Here is a 20,342-nt window from a genome sequence, read left to right as displayed (position 1 = left end):
AGAGATGATAAACAAGCAAATAAAAAAGAAGTTTAAGTTTTATATCTTATAAGATTCAGATCAACTTTTGGTCGAAGATGAAGATGGTTCGTTGTAAAGTTCTTGTTAGACAACAACAAGGAAGAGTTGTGAAGTTCAATATGAGATGATAACAAAATGAATTTGGTTGGTGCATATACTAAGTGGGTATATTAACAAATTTGTTATAAAATCCAAGGGTGTAACTATTAATTGGGTCTAAATGCCTCCAAATGTGGGTGCAACTCTTCTCACTATAGAACCATAGAAGATAGAAGACAATAAAGTTATAAAAATATTATTAACAAAAGGGTATTAAGGAAAAAAATAATAAAATTAGAGGGTATTCTTGAAAAGAGAGGTAGAAGAATAAAAAACATTAAAGTTTTAAAGGTATTCTTGAAAAAAAAAAGAAATCGAAAGACAATAAAATTAAAAGTTGTTATCCAAATTTATTGCAAGATAAAATTCCAACCCTTATTTACGTGGAGAATAAAGGGGGTGGGACCTACTATTATCTTCCATTATATGAAGAGTCGTGTTGGAGTGACCTAAATTTACTAGATTAATCATGCCTACGTTACCTACATCCTATTAAGGGTGGACGAGAAAATGTAATAAAACTGAAAAAGAATTCTCGGAAAGGGAGGTAGAAGAGGAAAAATAATAAAGTTTGAAGAAAAGAGGAAAAATAATAAAGTTGGAAGAGTTCCTGAAAAGGAAGAAAGAATAAAATTAAAAATTATACTCGAGATTTGTAACAAGATTCAATCCTGACCCCCTCTTATATATATGAGGGATAAAGGGAGCGAGGTCTACCATTGTGCTTAATTATATAGATTTAAAACATCAATTGAAATTTGTTGCATTTTAATGCTTTATTGAATATTAAAAAAAAAAAAACAAATAAATTGTATTCCTAATTATTATTATTAGGAAATGTTAGCAATGCCCCTTGTGAAACTAGCGATACTAGATTTACACCCTTACAAAATTGCAAGATTAAGTTTACCGGTTTCTTTTTTAATTGTGAATAAATTGTGAATTTTTTATTTGAATTGGTTATTTAAGTTTTTGATCGAATTTTTGAACAAAATCAAATTTTCATTTCAATTCAAGGGCACATGTATTATAAAGTTCATTTGGTAATTTAAAATAATAATTATGTAAGTTTTAAAGATTAGAAAACTAACTAGCATGATAACAGGGATTGGAATCCAAAAGATGTCATTCATATATCACCCTTGCAATGACAGATTTGACATGCAAGTAAAAACATAATAACAATAAATAAAATAAAATTGGCTAATAAGGGAATTTCAACCTGGATTAAATCTCTTACCTTTTCTTCTCTCTCTTCAAGTATTGTGCTCCAAGGCAGAATTAGACTTTGGCGCAGCATTCAGTCTTCACCACCCCATCATGACTGATTGAGATCAGAAGCCTATGTGGCTGCTGTTCTCACCCAACATGATGACATCTCTATGTCAAGCTGCCCAGTTTTTGTTGGAATTGTTTTTTCCACCAAGCAGTCGTAAATGAATGCAACCGAAAGGCATAAATCGCCTTACTTAGTTCCTTAAGTTGCAACATTAATAACTCAAAACAGTTATGGTCATTGAATTCAATTCTGTCATTTGCTACAAAATCAACTTACAACAACACAATGATGAATAGGAATCATATACTATGGACCTTCAAAATCTACAATTTCCTTGAGTAATCCAAACATTATGATTGGTTTGTATGTAGGGACCTGGTAGAATACAATGTGTAGATATCCCCTGATGTAACTATAGGAGGCCGGGGCTTCCAAATGGATTAGTACTCTCAGGGTGTTGAGTTTGATTCAAAGGGAAAGACCCAAAACCCGAACCACCGAAAGGATTTGAAGGATTCGGACATAGGGCTGCGGATGCTGATTGGTTGGTTGAAATAGAACGAAGGGGTTCGTGTGCTGCTGAGCCATTGCTGCCATTTGAACAGGCAGAGGAGGCAGAGCAATATTATTCGATAGGGCAAATGGATCATGTACCTCAAATGGATTTGAGACTGTTGCTCCGTAAACAGGTTGTTGGGATGCTCTATATGCTGCTCCATCATATAAACTACTCAGAGTGAGTGCATCCAGTCCACCAGCCTGCAATGCATAATCCCAAGATTAAACATTACTGTTATACTAGCCGTACTTTCTTTAAAGTGAGTAAATTTTGAAAATTACATAAAAGAGAATACTATTGTAATTTTAGAAAATTAACTAACGTGATTATAGGGATAGAAAGCAGATGCGTACAAGAAACCTACCTACAGACTCTAACGAAAACAGGGGCAGTCAAACCAAGAAAGGAATTTGAAAAAAACACATGCAAATCGCACAGAGATTTTATGTGGTTCCCTCAAGATTGAGGTACGCCATGGATTACACTGATTCCACTATATCGCAATTACAGATTACACCCTTTAAGCAAAAATAGAAATATTTACCCCAGGAAAACATAACTGGGTTTTTATATGACATTAGTGAAATTACAAAAATACCCTTGAGAAATAGATAATTCAAATTATAGAAATTATTGATTTTTCCCTAGAACAAAGACAAAAAAAAAAAAAAAAGAGTTTTAATCTATTTATTTTTTCCCAGTGGCCCCAACAACAAATAGATCATGACTAAGCTTCTAATGAAACTGAATGACATATGAAAAGGAAGTACTTGAGAACAGGTGACAATAATATAGCAAATGAATAAATTAACTGCAGACTTGAACATGCCTAATGATTGATATCATAGTGCATCTTTTTATTTGGTGCATTCTCACCTAACTATTTAGATGCAACTTACGTCTTCAGATTTTGTGCAATTGTAAGAATTCTGGAACAGAATTTCTTTACTTATGATCTCTAACTGAGCTATATATAATGTGAAAGATGGGAAGCCAGACTGAACCCAAGCTTACCTTACTCAACGCATAGTTGAGTATGACTCGTAACCCATAAAACTCAGCCCCATTACATACATTTCAGACTTAGCAGATGTCAGTCATAAAAGTATGCTCCTTTTCATTTTTTGATTGATAGAAGTATGTTCCTTTTGTTACACACCTTTCCTGTTTTGATGTATGAATGGTTCGTAGGAATACAAACACACATTTATGGTGAGATGGAATACCTATTTGATGTCTACGGTAATCTTTAATGTTGCATCATTTTTTAGTGTAGAAGGGAACACATATTTGTGCTCCATCTTCCTTAAGAGTGTGCAAATTAAAGAATGTAACAATGGGTTCTGGTGAGACTTCTGGTGAACTCAGAATCTTAACGATTGGAGGGCCGCGCTTCCTGCTAGATTATTTGCAAACAATGATAAATGATAGATTAGCAAATTCTTATAATGAAAAAATCCTTTGGTCTCTAACCCCTTTTGGAGCAGAACAGTAAGGTTTTTGAAGTGAAGTTCTTACATTCATATTGGGGATTCTCTCCTCTTGGAGCAGAATCTTGAAAGGGTTTAGAAGAGTTTTCTTTGAAGACTCTTTGTTTAAGTGGAATTTAGTATGTGAGCTTGAGAGCTGTGTTTTGTTTCTGTATTTTATTTGTCTGTCTTGTTGGGTGGCATCTTGACCACCTTCTTTCCTCTTTTAATAAATTATTAATACTAACAAAAAAATGATGGACTGGATAAGTGAGAGTCTAGATCTGTGAAAGGGTCTGGAATAAGAATAAAAAGCAAATATTCGTCCGTTAGAATAACTATTTTTTGCAGGGATTTGAAATTTTTTTACCCTAAATGAGCAGTTGTTTTTTCAATGAATTATTGGTCGAATGAATAATTGATGTCACAATTACCTATCAAAAAAACTAATTAGAATTATTATTTCTTTGAAGGTTTTGACAATTTAGTCTGAGACATTCTGAAACAAACTGAGACATCACAATACAATCTATACAAAATGAAATATTGAACAAAACATTCAATTCACGGCCTGTACCGTCTCGGAATGTTCAAAACCGATACATCTTGGACGATACATTTTGAGATGGTACGATATTTTGAACCTTGGGTACAATGTAATTTGGGACTTTTGGATAAAATGGTGAAAGGAAGTTAATTCAACATACAAAAGATCATACAGTATTATTATGAAGTGAAACATGTACACTAAAAATATAAACATGCCATGTTCAATCAGAAAAAAGTTTTCTTAAATTTCAACCACAATCAACACAATAGAAACAAATTGTGGATATGAAATAATAATAATAATAATAGAAATATAAAGTAGAAATGAAAGATAGACCAACCAATTGTCTTTCATTAACTGAAGAAATGTTGTCGCTTGGAGCAGCAACCAGAGCAAGTTCCCATCCAGAGGGATCCAGTTCTTTTGCTTGAACAGAAGAGTCAAAGGGTGCAGATGCATCTGCGTATATAGAATTTCCTTTGTTTTGTAAATAAAAAATTAAAAAAAAACGTAAATGACTGTTGAAAAAACTAAAAACGATAAAAGAAGATAACAGTGAGCATGGCTTACTAGATGGAACTATGGCTAGAGCCAGTGCATTACTTTCCTCTATTGTGGATGCATCGGGAGTTATAGAAGCATTTAATCCCTACACAATAAGTAGAAAGAAAAAAAATGAAATGGGAGCACATGCAGCAGAATAGATGTTAGCTGAAATAATAATGCTCTTTCAAGACCAAGAGGCTTACGAGTAGATCTCCAACATCCAGGTTGTTACGAGGATGAAAAGTAACCTCAGTATTAGGAGAAACCTCAGTGTTCGTAGGCAATGGAATTGGTTCATCAATGGATGGTTTTGTATTTGAAGGAGACGGAACTTCTTCTGGCTTGTATGTCAGGAGGAGTCTCTCTGGTAGTGCCTGAATCAGCATATGCACATGTTACTCTACAACACAAATTTTCAACAACAATAGTGTCATGCCTAGTGACAAAGTCAGGGTTCGGGTATAATTTGACAAGAGAAAGCTTTGGAAAAAATGGGCAAGAGTCGATAAATAGGGAAAACATTGGATAAATTTAAAAATTAAAATAATTTTAAAAATGTAAAAAATATGAATTTAATATATTAAATGATAAAATAACACTTAAAAAATGCTAAAATAAAAATACTCTGATTTTTTTTCAACAAATCATCGATTAATGATTTTTTTAAAATATCAATTGCAATTGTTTGAAAATTGTGATTTAATCGACAACTACTAAAATCATGATTTTTTCAAAAAATTGCAGACTTTTGTCACTATGGTATCATGCATTTGACTGACAAAAAAAGTTGGAAAGTATGAGAGAAACAGTCACTAGACACCACAGGTTAATGGATAGCACAACCAAAATAAAAGTTTTGCCCCAAAGAAATCAAGATGAAAGATGTTCGATATGAATTGGAATTGCCATTCAACTAATATGCGACCATGAAATTGGATACCATACTGACCAGTGCATCCCTCGAAACAGCAACCATCCGTGGTGCCTCTCTTATGTATTCCTCCATGGTTGAAAGAAATGACGGGGGTGGCTAGACAAGAGGGGAGAAAATTATTAGATTGACATCAACCAAATTGGCAAATTTAAAAAAGAACATAGCACCACCTAGATTTCAATCTAACATTAGTCTCAGTTGACACCATTACCTCTCTCAAGACTGGAAACTGGAAATTTCTAGCAAGTTCTAATCCTCTGCAAACTTCATAGAAACCAGAAAGACTCCCAGCCTGCAATTAAAACCTGAACTTCTTCAATTAAACAGCATACAAAAAGAGGGCACATTGTTAACATTCATCATGCTTAAGCCCACCATCAAAACTATTCTAAAGAGAAAACAGTTATCCATGACCATTCAATTTAAGTAATTTAATAAATAAATAAATAAAATCCATAACATTACCTGATGGCCAGCTCTTCTATAGATTTCAAGGGCTTTGACAGCTTCGTGCCTTGGCATTTCAAAAAACTGTAATAAAACAAAATAGTAATGTAAAGCAAATGGAAGTCCATATATGGAGTTGTGAGCCCAGAGATTACCTAATTCTCAAATATAGAATATTTTACCTTATCAACAAGATTGATGATACCATCATTAATAGCGCAATAAATTTTAAAGCTTTCTTTCAGCACCTAAAAAGTGGAATTAGAATCGTGAGCTGTTAGGGTATGCAATGTTGTCAAAATAAAATCAGATCCAAAATTCTTATGATGTAGGATTCAAATCATTGGATCAAAAGATTCATAAAGACTTTTATCAATGAGTTAAAAAATGAATATTTTCTATAAAAAAAACCAAAATATATAAAATTATGCCTAGTTACTCCCTACCTCATAATATGATTCCAATATGCACAACAGAGACATTGGTCTAAATTCATAGTTACACACTCACACCCACACACAAATATAATGTACAACAACAAGAACTAAATTGTTTATGCTTTTCTAAAGCAAGTACATTGAGGATATAAGAACCCTGACCCCACCATTAAGCACAACTGGGATTACATTGGGAATTATAAGTACATTGTTTATTCTTTTCTAAAAGAAGAACAAGGCCCCTGACACCCCAAATTGCACGAATCATTCACAAAGTGCCTAAAATCCTTCAAGAAACCCAAAATTGAAGGATAAAGGGCAGAAACAAAGGAAAGGAAGAAATTAGTAAGTAGGCAACCTAATGAAGGGCCGTCTTGTAAAACTTAAAATCATTTAGCATGTGTCTGTCCATTGAAAACAAACGAAACAAAATGCAAGTTGTCCATTCACATAGTATGGACACAAACAAAGGGCATGATGTCCGTTCTTACATAACTGTGCCCCAATGGAATAAATCATCCCATCTGCAAAAAAATGGTCCCTATATGGCGTGGCAAAATGGGATGCTTGTCATGGATTCAACTGAATGAATATGAAAGCACGGACAACCATGTAATTGGTCACAACTCAGTTCCTTAACCGTTTGTGGCCATCTGGTAGAGCAGATCTCAAGAAAAGATCTCCATATAGACAAGATGAAATTTATCTTGGCCATAATGTGAAAATGGATAAGTCTTAAAATGGGATTAAAAAAATTCTCTGATGAAAATAACTCTTCCATACCCTAACAAAATGATATTTGCAGTAAGAGGCATAATAGCCCTATGCTCCTAAAGGAGCATGGGACTTATCCCTCTAAAAAATAATACGTGACATAAGAGACTTGTGGAAATTTTGGTTATTTTCAATGTGAGAAACAAGTGAAGGGTATTCTTAGCACAAAACATAAGTGGAGATTTTAGAGGATTTTGTTTTTATTTGAGTTGTTGTACCAAATAAAATTTCCACATACACTTCCACTTATCGTGAAACACTTTCCTTACTAATATAGTAAGATTTTGAGTCCTACTAAGGGTTGTTTTGCTCAAATGGATTACCACATCAGCAATCCAACACCACAGCCTTCTAAATTCCATTGAAAAACTTAGACTAAAACAAATAAATTCTTTTGAGCTTGATCCAAGGTTTCGAAATTGAGCAACTACCTAACTTCCACATAACTCCCAAACTTAAGATTAAAATTCAATGGCGAAAAATAATTTTTTTGGAATTTTGTTTTTCAAAGTTCATAGAATTTTGTCCTCTACAACCTGAAGCATCAGATCATGTTTTTGGATGCCACAAGGTGATCCCAAGGACCCTTAGTAAGGTTGAAATTCCTACTAAATTAGTAAGGCTAGTCAGACTCTACTTATTTGGTATGACTCAAATAGAAACAAAATCTCCACTCATCTTTTATACCAAAAATACCCTTCAGTTGTTTTTCTCATTGAAACTAACCAAAATCTCCACAAATCTCTTATGGCCCGAGTCATTTTTTAGAAGGAAGTAACTTCCACACTCCTAGAAGGAGGATGGGGCTATCACACCTCTCTCGCAGTAAATACCATGAGTATGAGAGTATGTACCATTCTAGTCTCATCTTTAAGAAGAATACCATCAAAGAATTACACTTGATTTGATGGAATTCTCCATAAAGATGGGATAGATTACTAAATAACCCACATGTTTGCCCCTAGAGAGGGCTATAAATAGCCCATAGATTTTCAAGTTTAAGGACCAAAAATTTAAGACTTGATACTGTGTCAATATGCTATTCTCCCATTCTTGGTAGAAACTTGTTAAATAAGTCTATAATAAGTCTATATTTTAGGTTTATTTTTCTTCTTTATCTTTCTTTATTTATCTTAATGTAATTCTTATATAGCCTAATTAGGGCTAATTAATCAATTCTTAATCTTCTCTCTGTTTTTGAACTTGGTATCAGAGCCTGCGATCTGAATCTCGATCGAACTCTTTCTTCTTCCTTTACAAACTCAATCGACTCATTCTTCCTTGGAAACAAAAACCCTACATCACTCGTCTTCAACCTATATCACCCCTACGGGAGTTATTTGTTGCTGAAAACCCCATGCGATAGGGAGTCAACTTGATTCAAAGCCTGCGATTAGGCTATACTCACAGCAACGATGCTGTTTAAGTCGTGTGACACCTCTAATGGCTGTAGTGAAGTCGTGCGACGCCTCTAGTGGCTGTAGTGAAGTCGTGTGACGCCGTTGGTGGCTGTAGTGAAGTCGTGCGACGCCTCTGGTGGTGTAGTGAAGTCGTACGACACCTCTGGTGGCTGTATTGAAGCGTGCGATGCCTTTGGTGGTTGTATTGAAGTCGTGCGACACCTATCGAAGCAGCCTGGACATCTGCGATCACAGCAGGTGGTTTGTTTAAGTTTTTTCAACACAGCAAGTTGCTGTTCTGACCTGTACGACACATCAGGTGGCTGTGTTTTTAATTGTTTAACTCACGTAGTGGGTATATGAGGGTGCCGGCAGTGTTTTGAACACCTACGAAGTTTTTTTGATCATATTAGAGTGTTGTTTGAGGCTGTTCTCCCACTTATCTTGCTCATTGATTACCTATACTTGCGGTAATGATTAATTGGATCACCCACAACAGTATTTAATCAGCCCTTATAGCTCTTTTGATCGTGCATTGTCACCTTTAGGTGCTGCGATCACTTTATCCTAGGGAGTTGTGCTCTCATCTTCTTGAACTCTCTTCAAACCAAAGTACTCGGATTATTTGATGGCCTCTGAGTCATCCTCTTCCTCGATCATTGGTACTAGTAATGGGTCGAGTGGTTTTCCGTCTCATTCAACCGACTTTCCCGGCATTCAAATCACTACCGTGAAATTAGATGGTCCTAACTATCTTCTGTGGGCACAATCGGTTGAAATGTTCATTGGTGGAAAAGAGAAGATCGGTTATCTCACAGGGGCGGACAAACAACCTACACAGACCGACAGTTCTTACTCCCAGTGGTTTGCTAATGATTCTATGGTCCGTTTTTGGCTGGTTTCATCAATGCAACCACACATTGCAGCCGGTTTTATGTTCTCCTCGACAGCAAAGTAGATATGGGATTCCGCAAAGAGTATTTACTCGCAACGTCAAAACAATGTCCGAATTTTTAACCTAGAGCGTGAGATTTCTCGACTCTCACAGGGTGACTCTTCTGTTACTACCTATATATCACAACTACGTGCTCGGTGGGAAGAGTTGACATTTTATTCTTCGTATTACTCTGGAAGGACCCTCTTGATGAGACATTATATGCGTCAATTCTAGACAAGAATCAGGTTTTTCAGTTTCTGGCTGGTCTCCGGGATGAGTTTGAGTATGCGAGAGTTCATTTATTGGGAATGGATCATTTTCCTTCCCTACAGACTGCGTATTCCTATGTCTTGGCTGATGAGAGTCGTCGCGCAGCTGTCAAACCCCTTTCTTCGGGAGATCACTCCGCTATGCTTGTTCGTCTACCTTCTTCACAGTCCCCCAGTGGGTCTCTGCCTACTCGTCAGCGACATAAGTGTGATCATTGTGAAAAGTTGGGTCATGTGAAGGCTCGTTGTTATGCACTTCATGGTCGTCCTAACCAGCATCGTCAACAGTCTCAACGGTCTTCAGCTCATGTAGTTTCTCAGCAAACGAATGATTTAGCACCTCCTTCAGCTACTACCCCTTCATCGGATTCGGTATCTCTGTCCCAAGCCGAGCTTGACAAGTTCAGAAAATTCTTCAATCAGATAGAGACCTCATCTCAGCCAGTTTCTACCTTCGCTCACTCAGGTACCTTTGCATCTACACACAGTGTTTCTACCACTACCTCACCATGGATCATTGATTCTGGTGCCTCAGATAACATGACCGGTACGTCCTCCCTATTTAAAACCTATAGTGTTTGTTCTGGTCATCGCAAGGTCCGACTGGCTGATGGTTCTTTGTCTTCCATAGCTGGTTAATGTCATTTACCCGTTACATCTTCTTTATCCTTAACAAACACACTTCATGTTCCTCAACTTACTACTAACTTTGTATCTGTTAGTAGTCTTACAAAAAATTTGAACTGCAATGTAACCTTTTATCCCTCTCATTGTGTCTTTCAGGATCTGGAGTCGAAGAGGACGATTGGCACTGGACATGAAATAAATGGATTGTATCTCTTAGACATTCCCGGTTCCCCTAGCACTCATTCTACTCTTCAACTTAGTAGTAGTCGTAGTCAGTCTAATAAGGCTCTTGTAATGCGTTGGCATTTACGTTTAGGCCATATTTCTTTTGGATATTTGAAACACATGTTCCCTACTTTATTTCATAATAACAATTTGTTTGATTTGTCTTGTGAAACTTGTCAATTAGCTAAACATGTGCGTTCTTCTTATCCTATTAGTATGAATACTACTACACCTGCTATGTTTGACTTAATTCATTCTGATGTGTGGGGTCCTTCCCCTGTCACATCCACTCTTGATTTTCGCTATTTTGTTTTGTTCATCGATGACCACAGTCGTACCACTTGGGTTTATCTTATGAAACACAAGAGTGAGGTTTATGGGATCTTCAAGAAATTTCTTGCTATGGTTCATACCCAATTTGGTTGTACCATCAAGACCTTCCGTTCTGATCATGGTATTGAGTACACCTATAGTGAGGTCTTGAAACTTGTTTAGAGTCTGGCATTGAGCATCAAATGTCCAATGTTAAGACCCCTCAGCAGAATGGTCGTTCAGAACGCAAAAATCGCCATATTCTAGAGTTAGCTCGTGCCATTTCTATTGGCATGAATGTGCCTCAATCCTATTGGGCCGATGCAGTTCTTACTGCTGTTTACCTTATTAATCGGACCCCCTCTAGTGTTCTTCAGTTTGCCACACCCCTCTCTAAGCTCTCTCCAGATAGTCTTGTGTTTCCACTTCCTCCGCTCGTGTTTGGATGTGTCTTTTTTGTTCAAATTCTTGCCCAAACTCATACTAAACTTGACCCTAAGGCCGTAAAATGTATCTTTCTGGGTTATTCCTCTACCCAGAAAGGATACCGTTGTTACCATCCTCCTTCTCGACGGCGTTTCATTTCTCGAGCATACTCCTTACTATAGTTGGTCTGTTGGTATTCAATCTGAGTGGTTTCCTCTAGATTCACCTGATGATTCTTTTCCTTCTTTATTTCCCCTTCCCATGCCTGTTCTTTCCTCCCCACCCCCCGTCAGTTCATCCTCTCCTCCATTGCAGGTTTACTCTCAACGTCCCCGTGATACTACCATTACTTCTATGTCCGACTAGCTCGCCTCCAGCTCCGCCTCCGTCTGTTCCCTATGATGATCGTCCTATTGCCACTCGTAAGGGTAAGCGCACCTGTACTTATCCCATTTCAAATTATATATCTGATTCTGCACTATCACCCTCCTATCGGAGTTTTCTTGCTTCTGTTTCTACTGTTTCTCTTCCTACTACTGTTGCAGATGCTATTGCTCATCCTGAGTGGCGCACAGCTATGATTGATGAGTTGATTGCTCTTGAAAAGACTCAAACTTGGAAAATTGTTCCTCTTCCACCTGGACGGAAAGCTGTGGGTTGTCGCTGGGTCTTCACGCTTAAGCATAATCCGGACGGCTCCATTGCTCGTTATAAGGCCCGTCTGGTGGCCAAAGGTTATGCTCAGACTTATGGGATTGATTATCAGGAAATTTTTGCTCCGGTTGCCAAGATGACCACCATTCGTGTTCTCCTTTCTGTTGCTGCTATCCGAGGATGGCCTCTCTTTCAGTTAGATGTTAAGAATGCTTTTCTCAATTGTGATCTTCAGGAAGAAGTCTATATGGTCCAACCTCCTGGGTTTCTTCCTTCTGCTTCTCCTGCACATGTTTGTCATCTTCGCCGGTCCCTTTATGGTCTGAAGCAGTCTCCTCGTGCTTGGTCTGAGCGCTTCACTAAGGCCATGCATCAGTTTGGTTTCTATTAGAGTTCTGCTGATCACACCTTGTTCTTGCGTCACTCCCAAGGCAAAACTGTTGCTCTGATTGTGTATGTGGATGATATTGTTCTTACTGGAGATGATGCCGATGGCCTTACCGAGGTCAAAACTTACTTAAGACGTCAATTTGAGATTAAGGACCTTGGCCATCTTCGCTATTTTCTGGGTATTGAGGTTGCCCGATCCCAGTCTGGTATATTTATTTCTCAGCGTAAGTATGTTCTTGATTTACTCAGTGCCTCTGGTCAGCTTGGATCTCGTCCAGCTGATACTCTATTGAGCAGAATCACAGGTTGGCTGATTCTGAGGGGGAGTGTGTGTCAGATATTGGCCAATATCAGTGTCTTGTGGGAAAGTTGATCTACTTGTCTATATCTCGCCCTGACATTGCCTATGCTGTTAGTGTTGTAAGTCAGTTTATGCATTCGCCTCGAACATCTCATCTTGCTGCTGTTTATCGTATTCTTAGATACCTTAAGGGATGTCCTGGTCGAGGCATTTTATTCAGCAATCATGGTCATCTTCGCATTGAGGCATGGACAGATGCAGATTATGCTTGTTCAGTGACTGATAGAAGGTCTACTTGGGGTATTGTACTAAAGTTGGTGGTAACTTGGTAACTTGGCGTAGTAAGAAGCAGGATGTGGTTTCTCGGTTGAGTGCTGAGTCAGAATACAGAGCTATGGCACTTGGAGTATGCAAGTTGTTGTGTCTCAAAATCTTACTAGCTGATTTATGTCTTCCTGTGCCGGTCTCCTTCTTACTATATTGCGATAATAAATCAGCTATTAACATAGCTGCAAATCCGGTTCAGCATGACAGAACGAAGCACATAGAAGTTGATCGTCATTTCATTAGAGAAAAAATAGTTTCTAGACAGATTTGTACTCCCTTTGTTCCTACCTCTCAACAACTTGCTGATGTTCTTAGTAAAGGTGTTAGTAAAACTTCCTTTGAAGATGTCTTGTCCAAGTTGGGCATTGTTGATATCCACGCACCAACTTGAGGGGGAGTGTTAAATAAGTCTATAGGGTTATTTTAGTCTTTTCCCTTCTTTATTTATCTTAATGTAATTTTTATATAGCCTAATTAGGGCTAATTAATCAATTCTTAATCTTCTCTTTGTTTTTGAACTAAACTCAACCCAATCCACCTTCAAATTTTAAAGATCCGAGAACATACATGTAGAATTTAGTTAGTGTTTTAAATTTCTTGCATCCCCATCCCTCTTCTATCCATTTCTCTTGTAATTTAATTTTAGGATCCTTGATGTGAGCTTTCAATTTTCAACTACCCTGACCTCATCAAATATCCCGGCCAAGCCCCTAGTATAATGGTATCTGAATGGGACTTGGAGGAAAAATGAGGACGGCACCTCTAGGCTTTTTCACCCCATTTACACCAATCTAGCATATTCACCTCAGTCAATAAGAAATAAACAAAAGGGGGCATCTCTTGTGAGAAAATCCCAATATTTCTTTGCCAACTTCATTCCTTTGACATTGAAAAACATTCCATATATCAAATAGATTAGACCACCATTTTACACACTTCCTCAATACAAATCATGCAGAGTATGTTAAAAAAATTAATGAAAGTGTGATTGAATATAAGCAGACTTTAGAAGGGTAGTTCTCTTGGATTCGGAAAGCTTTTCACTTGATTCCAAATCCCAAAAAAGCATCATGAAGTCTACTTACATTTCAGTGAATTCCAAATTAATTAGAATTGAATAGAGGCAGTTATAGTTTTGGGAAGCACAACCTGGTAGGTACAAGACAGAGCAATTACACCAGTAACTTCTCATTCCTATAACTCCGTCCATACAGTTCTGATTCGAGTAATTCCAATTCTGAAAAAAAAACAATTGGTAAGACTAGTTCAACTCACCCAAGTTCCAACTTGTTCGGAATACATTACGTGGGATTTTGATCTAGATTTTCTTACAAACATCAGAAAATCTGTTTGCTGCTTTTTTTTTACTAAACTCATGCTCAAGCATATGATTTTCCACTTTCTAGTTTACAACTCCATTCCATGCATCATTCCTAGCCTTTTTAGCATAAAATGGACTTGATCAAAGGCTACGCATCATAATTGGATGAACTTAAATAAAAAATCCACGATTGAGTAAGGCTTCAACGTAAGTCCCTGTTTCGTTTCTTTTATTTTGCATTTAGCTTTCCTTTTATTTTTCATAATCCAAACTAATAAAAAATGGCAAAGTGTAAGGTAATCACCAAAGGGGTGCCTAACACCTTCCCCATTCATTAAATGAACCTCCATACCCAAATATTTTTTGGTTAAGAACAGTTAGGAGTCACTTTTCTTTTAAGGATGTTTTGAAAGAAAAACACTGATCCCTGGGAGGCCATTCACAAACTTGAATCCAATAAATGGTAGCGACTCCAAACCAACAAGTCTTGAGGATTCCCAAAAGGAGCAACGTAGCTAAACTCCCCTTTAGTAAACAAGAAAGAGAATCCCATCTACCAAATGTCAAAGTATCAATGCCTAATTTTGTTAGGTAATCAGTGCACTAGTTTGTTTTCCTTTGTTGATAGCATTATGTGATTTATATTTTTTTCTTATTAGTTTAATCATTCCTTCTATTTGTTGACATCTATTTACCCCAAAAGATAGATCTGATGGGGAAGGCACAACTATGAATATAAGAGGGACACGGGTCAAACTGGAGCACGATACGTGAGCACTTGACACCCGAGAGCAGAGGTGGATAACAAAACACTCAACACTCCCCATAAAGGTGGAAAATTCCTTCGAGGAGACTCGAACCCGTGACCTATATGAACCTAACGCTCTGATACCATATTGACATCCATTTACCCCAAAAGACCAATTTGATGGGGACAACGCAACTATGAATATAAGAGGAACACGGGTTGAACTGGGGCACGATACGTGAGCATGTGACACTCGGGAGTGGAGGCGGATAACACAACACTCAATACTATTAAGGGTAGAGTAGACATTTTGGATTTACTCGCTTAAAAGTGACATGATAATAATAATTTCAATTCTTCGTATAAATGGCTAAAAGGGGGTAAACACAAGGATATTGAATCCTCTCTTGTTTCTCTCGGTTCTCTTTTTCACCTTCTCTTCATTGTTCATACAAACCCTAATTTGAATTGAATACGGTACCAGAGCAATAGTATTTGATTTGTTTTAGGGTTTTCTTTCCTTTTTCCTATTTTAAATTTTGTTTTTCAGATCTCCAATACAATAACCAAGGAAGAAAATTTGTTTACTCCAACTCGAATAGATATGTTTTGGTAATGAGAGCTATGAAACCTTGCAAAGATTGAAGTCAATTTCATGTTCGTTGAGTGTTTCAAGTAAGCGAGTAGTGTGCTTCCCCTTAGGGTAGGGCCGTTGTTTAACTTCCGGTAAGTAAGAAGTTGAAGTTCCTAGGTGTACACATTATTTTGCATTTGCTCATCGATTCCTTTCCTTCACAAGAAACTCTTATGGTGTGTAGCCTTGGGTTCCGATGCCTATAATTGGTGTGAAGACATTGTTACCCTGTACGCTTTTGATGACTATGGCTGCACGATCTCTTGCACCTTTCTTGCAATAGACATGGATACCCCCTGCAGTTCAATAACTTCATCAACCACCAAGGGACAAGGCAGTGTTAGCTACACATGTCCATGGCCCATATGTTCCAGAGCATATAGAATGTCTTTGTTTGTTTGTGCAAAGTTGCATAACACTTCTCCTTGTGGTTCAAATGCCACCCAAGCATTTATCATTGAAAGAGGAGCGGGGAGGGAGGTTGTAGGAGTATTGGCCACTTAGGAGTCCTTTCAATCTTCTTGTTGAATTGCATGGCTAGGTTCGTTCAATTCCTTGAAAGCTAGTCTAGCTTCAATGGTTCTCATAGTTTTGAAGAACGTCACCCACCTGAGAAGAGTCGCCAATGTTTCAGGGTAAGAGTGACTGGGTGACTCCAACTTCCACCTATAACAAGAAGATGGTCATTTGGTTGTCCTTGAAGTGAATAAGATGAGGGGTGAAGGTCAACCAGTGGAGAAAAGAGTATGATTGATGACCAAATGACCCTTCTCCAGTAACGAATCAGGTTTTTATAGACTCAAAAGGTGAGGGGAGTCGCTATACATCTCATTGGCTGATGTTGTTGTACCTTTTATCGCAACCAGAATCTATCAAACAATGTGGAATCATATTGTCTGTCCTTCAACACCAGTGTAGAGTGGCATGCTATGACATGGGACGTCCTCATGTCTTGTCATGTTAGGCAGTGATTGACTGTCATCCTTCAAGCCTCTCAACAACTTCCTGACCTGGTCTAGAAACTCACCTTATGGCGTCTAAGGTCTAAATGTGTTTGGCCTTCATCAGTGGCCAATGCATCTTCCACCCATTGATGACTTGGACGTCACACTGACAAATGTACTGACGTTGTGTTCAGGCAGCAGGTACCATCTACAGTATTCAAGACTTTCGTAACACTAAGTGCATGTAGGCACAATACTAACCGAGAGCTGAAAGACAAGCAGAGCCCAGTATAATGTACAAATATTCCTAAAACGCAAGAATGAGAAGAATAGGAACATATTTTTTTTGATAGGTAAGAATAGGAAAATATCAATCTCCAAATTTAGGGAAGAATACTTTTTTGATAAGTACATTTGAGGAAGAATTCAGATAATCTTGAGCTCAGAAACATGTATGACACTGGGTTCCATCCTTGTCATCCAACTCAGGTAATCACAATTTGCTTGCTATGATTTAGAAATCAATGCCAGTTATTATTTTATTTCTACTGCATTCGAGTAACCTTAGAAAATGAGAAACCATTACTTATCATATTTTTACAAGTCATTAACTACATTATTTCTAAATCAGAAACTTCCAAAATTATCAGGCCGCATAGAATGGTAAATTGGACATACCAGAGCCAAGGCATATTGTATTAAGTAATTTCCAACAGCTGCTCCTTCCGGCTGTATGGTAAGAATCCAGCATCAATCCTCTTCAACAAAAGTAAACAAAAAGGGGTGGGGGGGGGGGGGGGCACAAATTGAAAATTGGTCCTTTTATTACGATAGCAGGTTGAAAGCACAGATAATATCAATTTATATCATTAAATAAAAATAAATGTCCATGAGTAGTACAAAAATACCTGGCATCCAATAAGACGATACAGCAACTGCTGCAAAGCTTGCAATTGCTCCAATAATTCTCCACTATCCAAATCCCGGATTCTGCTGTAGCCCTGAAAACAAAAGCAACAAGAACAAAAAAAAACGTTACAGATTTAAAATTAGCAAACGACAGGAATTAAAATATGAGTACAATCAGATAAAATCTGTGTCGGCCCTTAACTAAAAATAATTTCAGGCCCAAGTATTTTAATCAAAGGTTTGCCCATTACCAACATTGGAATCCTTTTTGTTCTCTTGTTTTGATAGGTGTAACTATGAAAGACAGGGTTTTGATCCCACACCTGTGGTATTATCGTGAAAAGACTTTACCACCTCACCGAATAGCGAAATACGATTAATGTTGTCAATCCCCCAATATCTGGGAGAAGGCATAGAGGATGATGAAGAATATGACTCATATCTTAGGCTTGGACATAGCTCAGTTGGTTGACATAGTGCAATGCAACTTTGAGGTCATGTAGATTCAAATCCCATTGGTATCTCTTTCTTTTTTTTTTTTCTTTCTTTCTTTCTTTCTTTCTTTTTTTTTTTTTTTTTATATTTTTTTTTAGGGGGGGGTGGGGTAAGCCTTTTTTCATGAGATCAGTAACTCAGTGATGACAGGAATAGAACCCAGGTCTATGGTATCATCACCAATAACTTTACAACTAAGATAGCTGGCACCTTCCACATTAGGATCTCTAGGATAGGCCAGAATAGGTGACATCTTTTATAACACGCAGGATGAAAACATTAATACCTTTTCCTAACCCATTAAGATGGAGGATTCTACTGAAGCAGATATTATAGCTGGTCTTCAACAATCAAAAATTATAAAGTCAACTTTGAAATTCCGTGTTAGTTGAAGGAGATTCGCCAAATGCAACAAAGTAGGATGCAGGTCATGGGCAGTAATTGGGCACTACTGTTGGAGATTCACAATTAAGAGGATGGACTATCATTTTCTCTCATACTCAGCAGTCTGCAAATTGGTGTCAGAGATTCTGAACAAAAGCCATTGTAACCAGAAATGCTTTGTACATTGAGCATTGAGAACTCTCGTACCTAATCTAATGCAATTCGTCAATTGATGCTTCATACAAATATTATTACATACTTGGGACTCGGATAGATGTTGGGTTCAAGTCCAAGCTTCTACCCAAAAAAAAAGAAAAAAGTCTTTGAGATGATTTCTACCATGTTGACTATGTCTTCTGCGGAACCACAAGACGAAGGGGTGAGTATTATGTTGAAATCGATGAGCAAAAAGAATAAAAATAAAATTAGAAAATGAACGTAGATGATAAAACTAAGAAAAGTTGATTGAGATGGTTTGGTCATGTGAAATGAAGACTGAGATAACAGCCCAGATACAAGGAATGTGCAAGTTGAAAGTCCTAAAAGAGCGATAGGAATACCAAAAATAAATAAAAACACAACGATGGCTTGAGGCAATCTAAAGGGATATGGATGCACTTGAGTGAATACAAGAGACATAGCAATAGCATTAGGCAGAATTAAGTTGAGGAACAAGATTCGTTCAAATGACCCCAAATTTTCAGAATAAGGCTTTGACAATGATGATGATGATTGAAGTGCCTGAAATAAAGCTAATTTAACTGTTCCAGATAAAACAAAATGTATACTGAATGGAGACTAAGGTTTAGATGACAGAAATATCACAAACGAAAACCTTCCCAAACAATTTTGTCCCATTATATGGTTAGGCTATTCTATCCCTCTCCATGGTGTATTGTAATCCTTTCCTTGGTCATCAATAATTTTCCCATTCTACCAAATATAACTATAATTATAAATGGAACACAATCATACATATCATACCTTCTCCTGGCCTTGGACAGGTCTTGGTAGACGCTCAGCTTCAATATCATACTTCAAAATACTAAAGCATTCTAGCCTTTCCTCCAAGAATAATGCATATGTACGAACCCAAGCAGAGCAATCCCAAGCTACAAAAAAAAAAAAAAAATCCAATTTATTCATTACCAATAAAGAATTCATAAAATCAGTTCATGCTCATCAAAAGTAGTTCGCATATAATTAAAAAAAAAATCTGAGAAACAAAATTAGAACAAATTAACCTATAGGGCTTGAATCATCCTTGAAATTAGATAATTGGAGAATTCGTCCTCTCTGACGGAAATTCAGCAACGCTTCTTGGAATGTAGGATCACCCTCCCTCAGGGTCCTATGAACAACTATGAGAGTTTTTAGTGCCACCTGAAAATTAAAAGATGAGCGACAATAAGTTATAATTCATTCATTAACTAAAGCTAGCAAGATACACCACATCATTATAGGTAGACTATATTATTATGTAAATGTTGCCAGACAAGAAAGAAGATGTTCCATCCTGACATGAATGGTACTGTTGAAATTTGCAACCTCAAATCCATAACAATCAACCTGCAAGAGCCACTAGTGTTGACCAATTCTTTGATGGGCACAACTGCACAACTTAGATCTGTAAAAAACAATAATATGCAGTCATCTTGATAATTTGCTTTTGTCAAAATTTTCCCCACAACTCTTCATCTTAACTTGTCCATTGCTGTTGGGCATTGTAACAATGAATTCTATTTCTAGTGTTATAATATTTTTCAAGAGTTAATAATTTAAATACTTCATTTCATGTATTTTACTAGAGAAAATAATGCATTTTTTATCGATAAGAGAGAACAAGTGGAAGAAAATGAGGAAGGTGCCAACTTGCTAAGTTCGTTAAAGTCTGAGAGCGTCAATACCACAACTTGGGTTCAAA

At 37.2% G+C, this 20,342-nt stretch overlaps 1 protein-coding gene across 1 annotated transcript in view; it reads right to left on the bottom strand.

Moving 5' to 3' along the window:
- Positions 1 to 1,614: 1,614 nt before the first annotated feature.
- LOC147406299 (putative clathrin assembly protein At2g01600) overlaps positions 1,615 to 20,342 on the bottom strand; it is a 37,932-nt gene continuing 19,204 nt past the window's right edge. The window contains 13 exon segments of the mRNA XM_086434254.1: positions 1,615 to 1,945; positions 1,948 to 2,158; positions 4,318 to 4,436; positions 4,548 to 4,626; positions 4,727 to 4,897; positions 5,473 to 5,553; positions 5,669 to 5,749; positions 5,923 to 5,988; positions 6,087 to 6,152; positions 17,309 to 17,359; positions 17,539 to 17,631; positions 19,403 to 19,530; positions 19,663 to 19,801. Of these exon segments, the coding sequence (XP_086290380.1) occupies positions 1,812 to 1,945; positions 1,948 to 2,158; positions 4,318 to 4,436; positions 4,548 to 4,626; positions 4,727 to 4,897; positions 5,473 to 5,553; positions 5,669 to 5,749; positions 5,923 to 5,988; positions 6,087 to 6,152; positions 17,309 to 17,359; positions 17,539 to 17,631; positions 19,403 to 19,530; positions 19,663 to 19,801 (1,419 nt within the window). The 3' untranslated portion in view covers positions 1,615 to 1,811.

This window comes from Akebia trifoliata, chromosome 3, assembly GCF_017979445.1.
Source record: "Akebia trifoliata isolate Shusen 1 chromosome 3, ASM1797944v1, whole genome shotgun sequence".
In the NCBI taxonomy this organism is placed as follows: Eukaryota; Viridiplantae; Streptophyta; class Magnoliopsida; order Ranunculales; family Lardizabalaceae; genus Akebia; species Akebia trifoliata.
The sequence above is the reverse complement of the archived record's forward strand: the minus strand, read 5'-3'. Positions and strand labels throughout refer to the sequence as shown.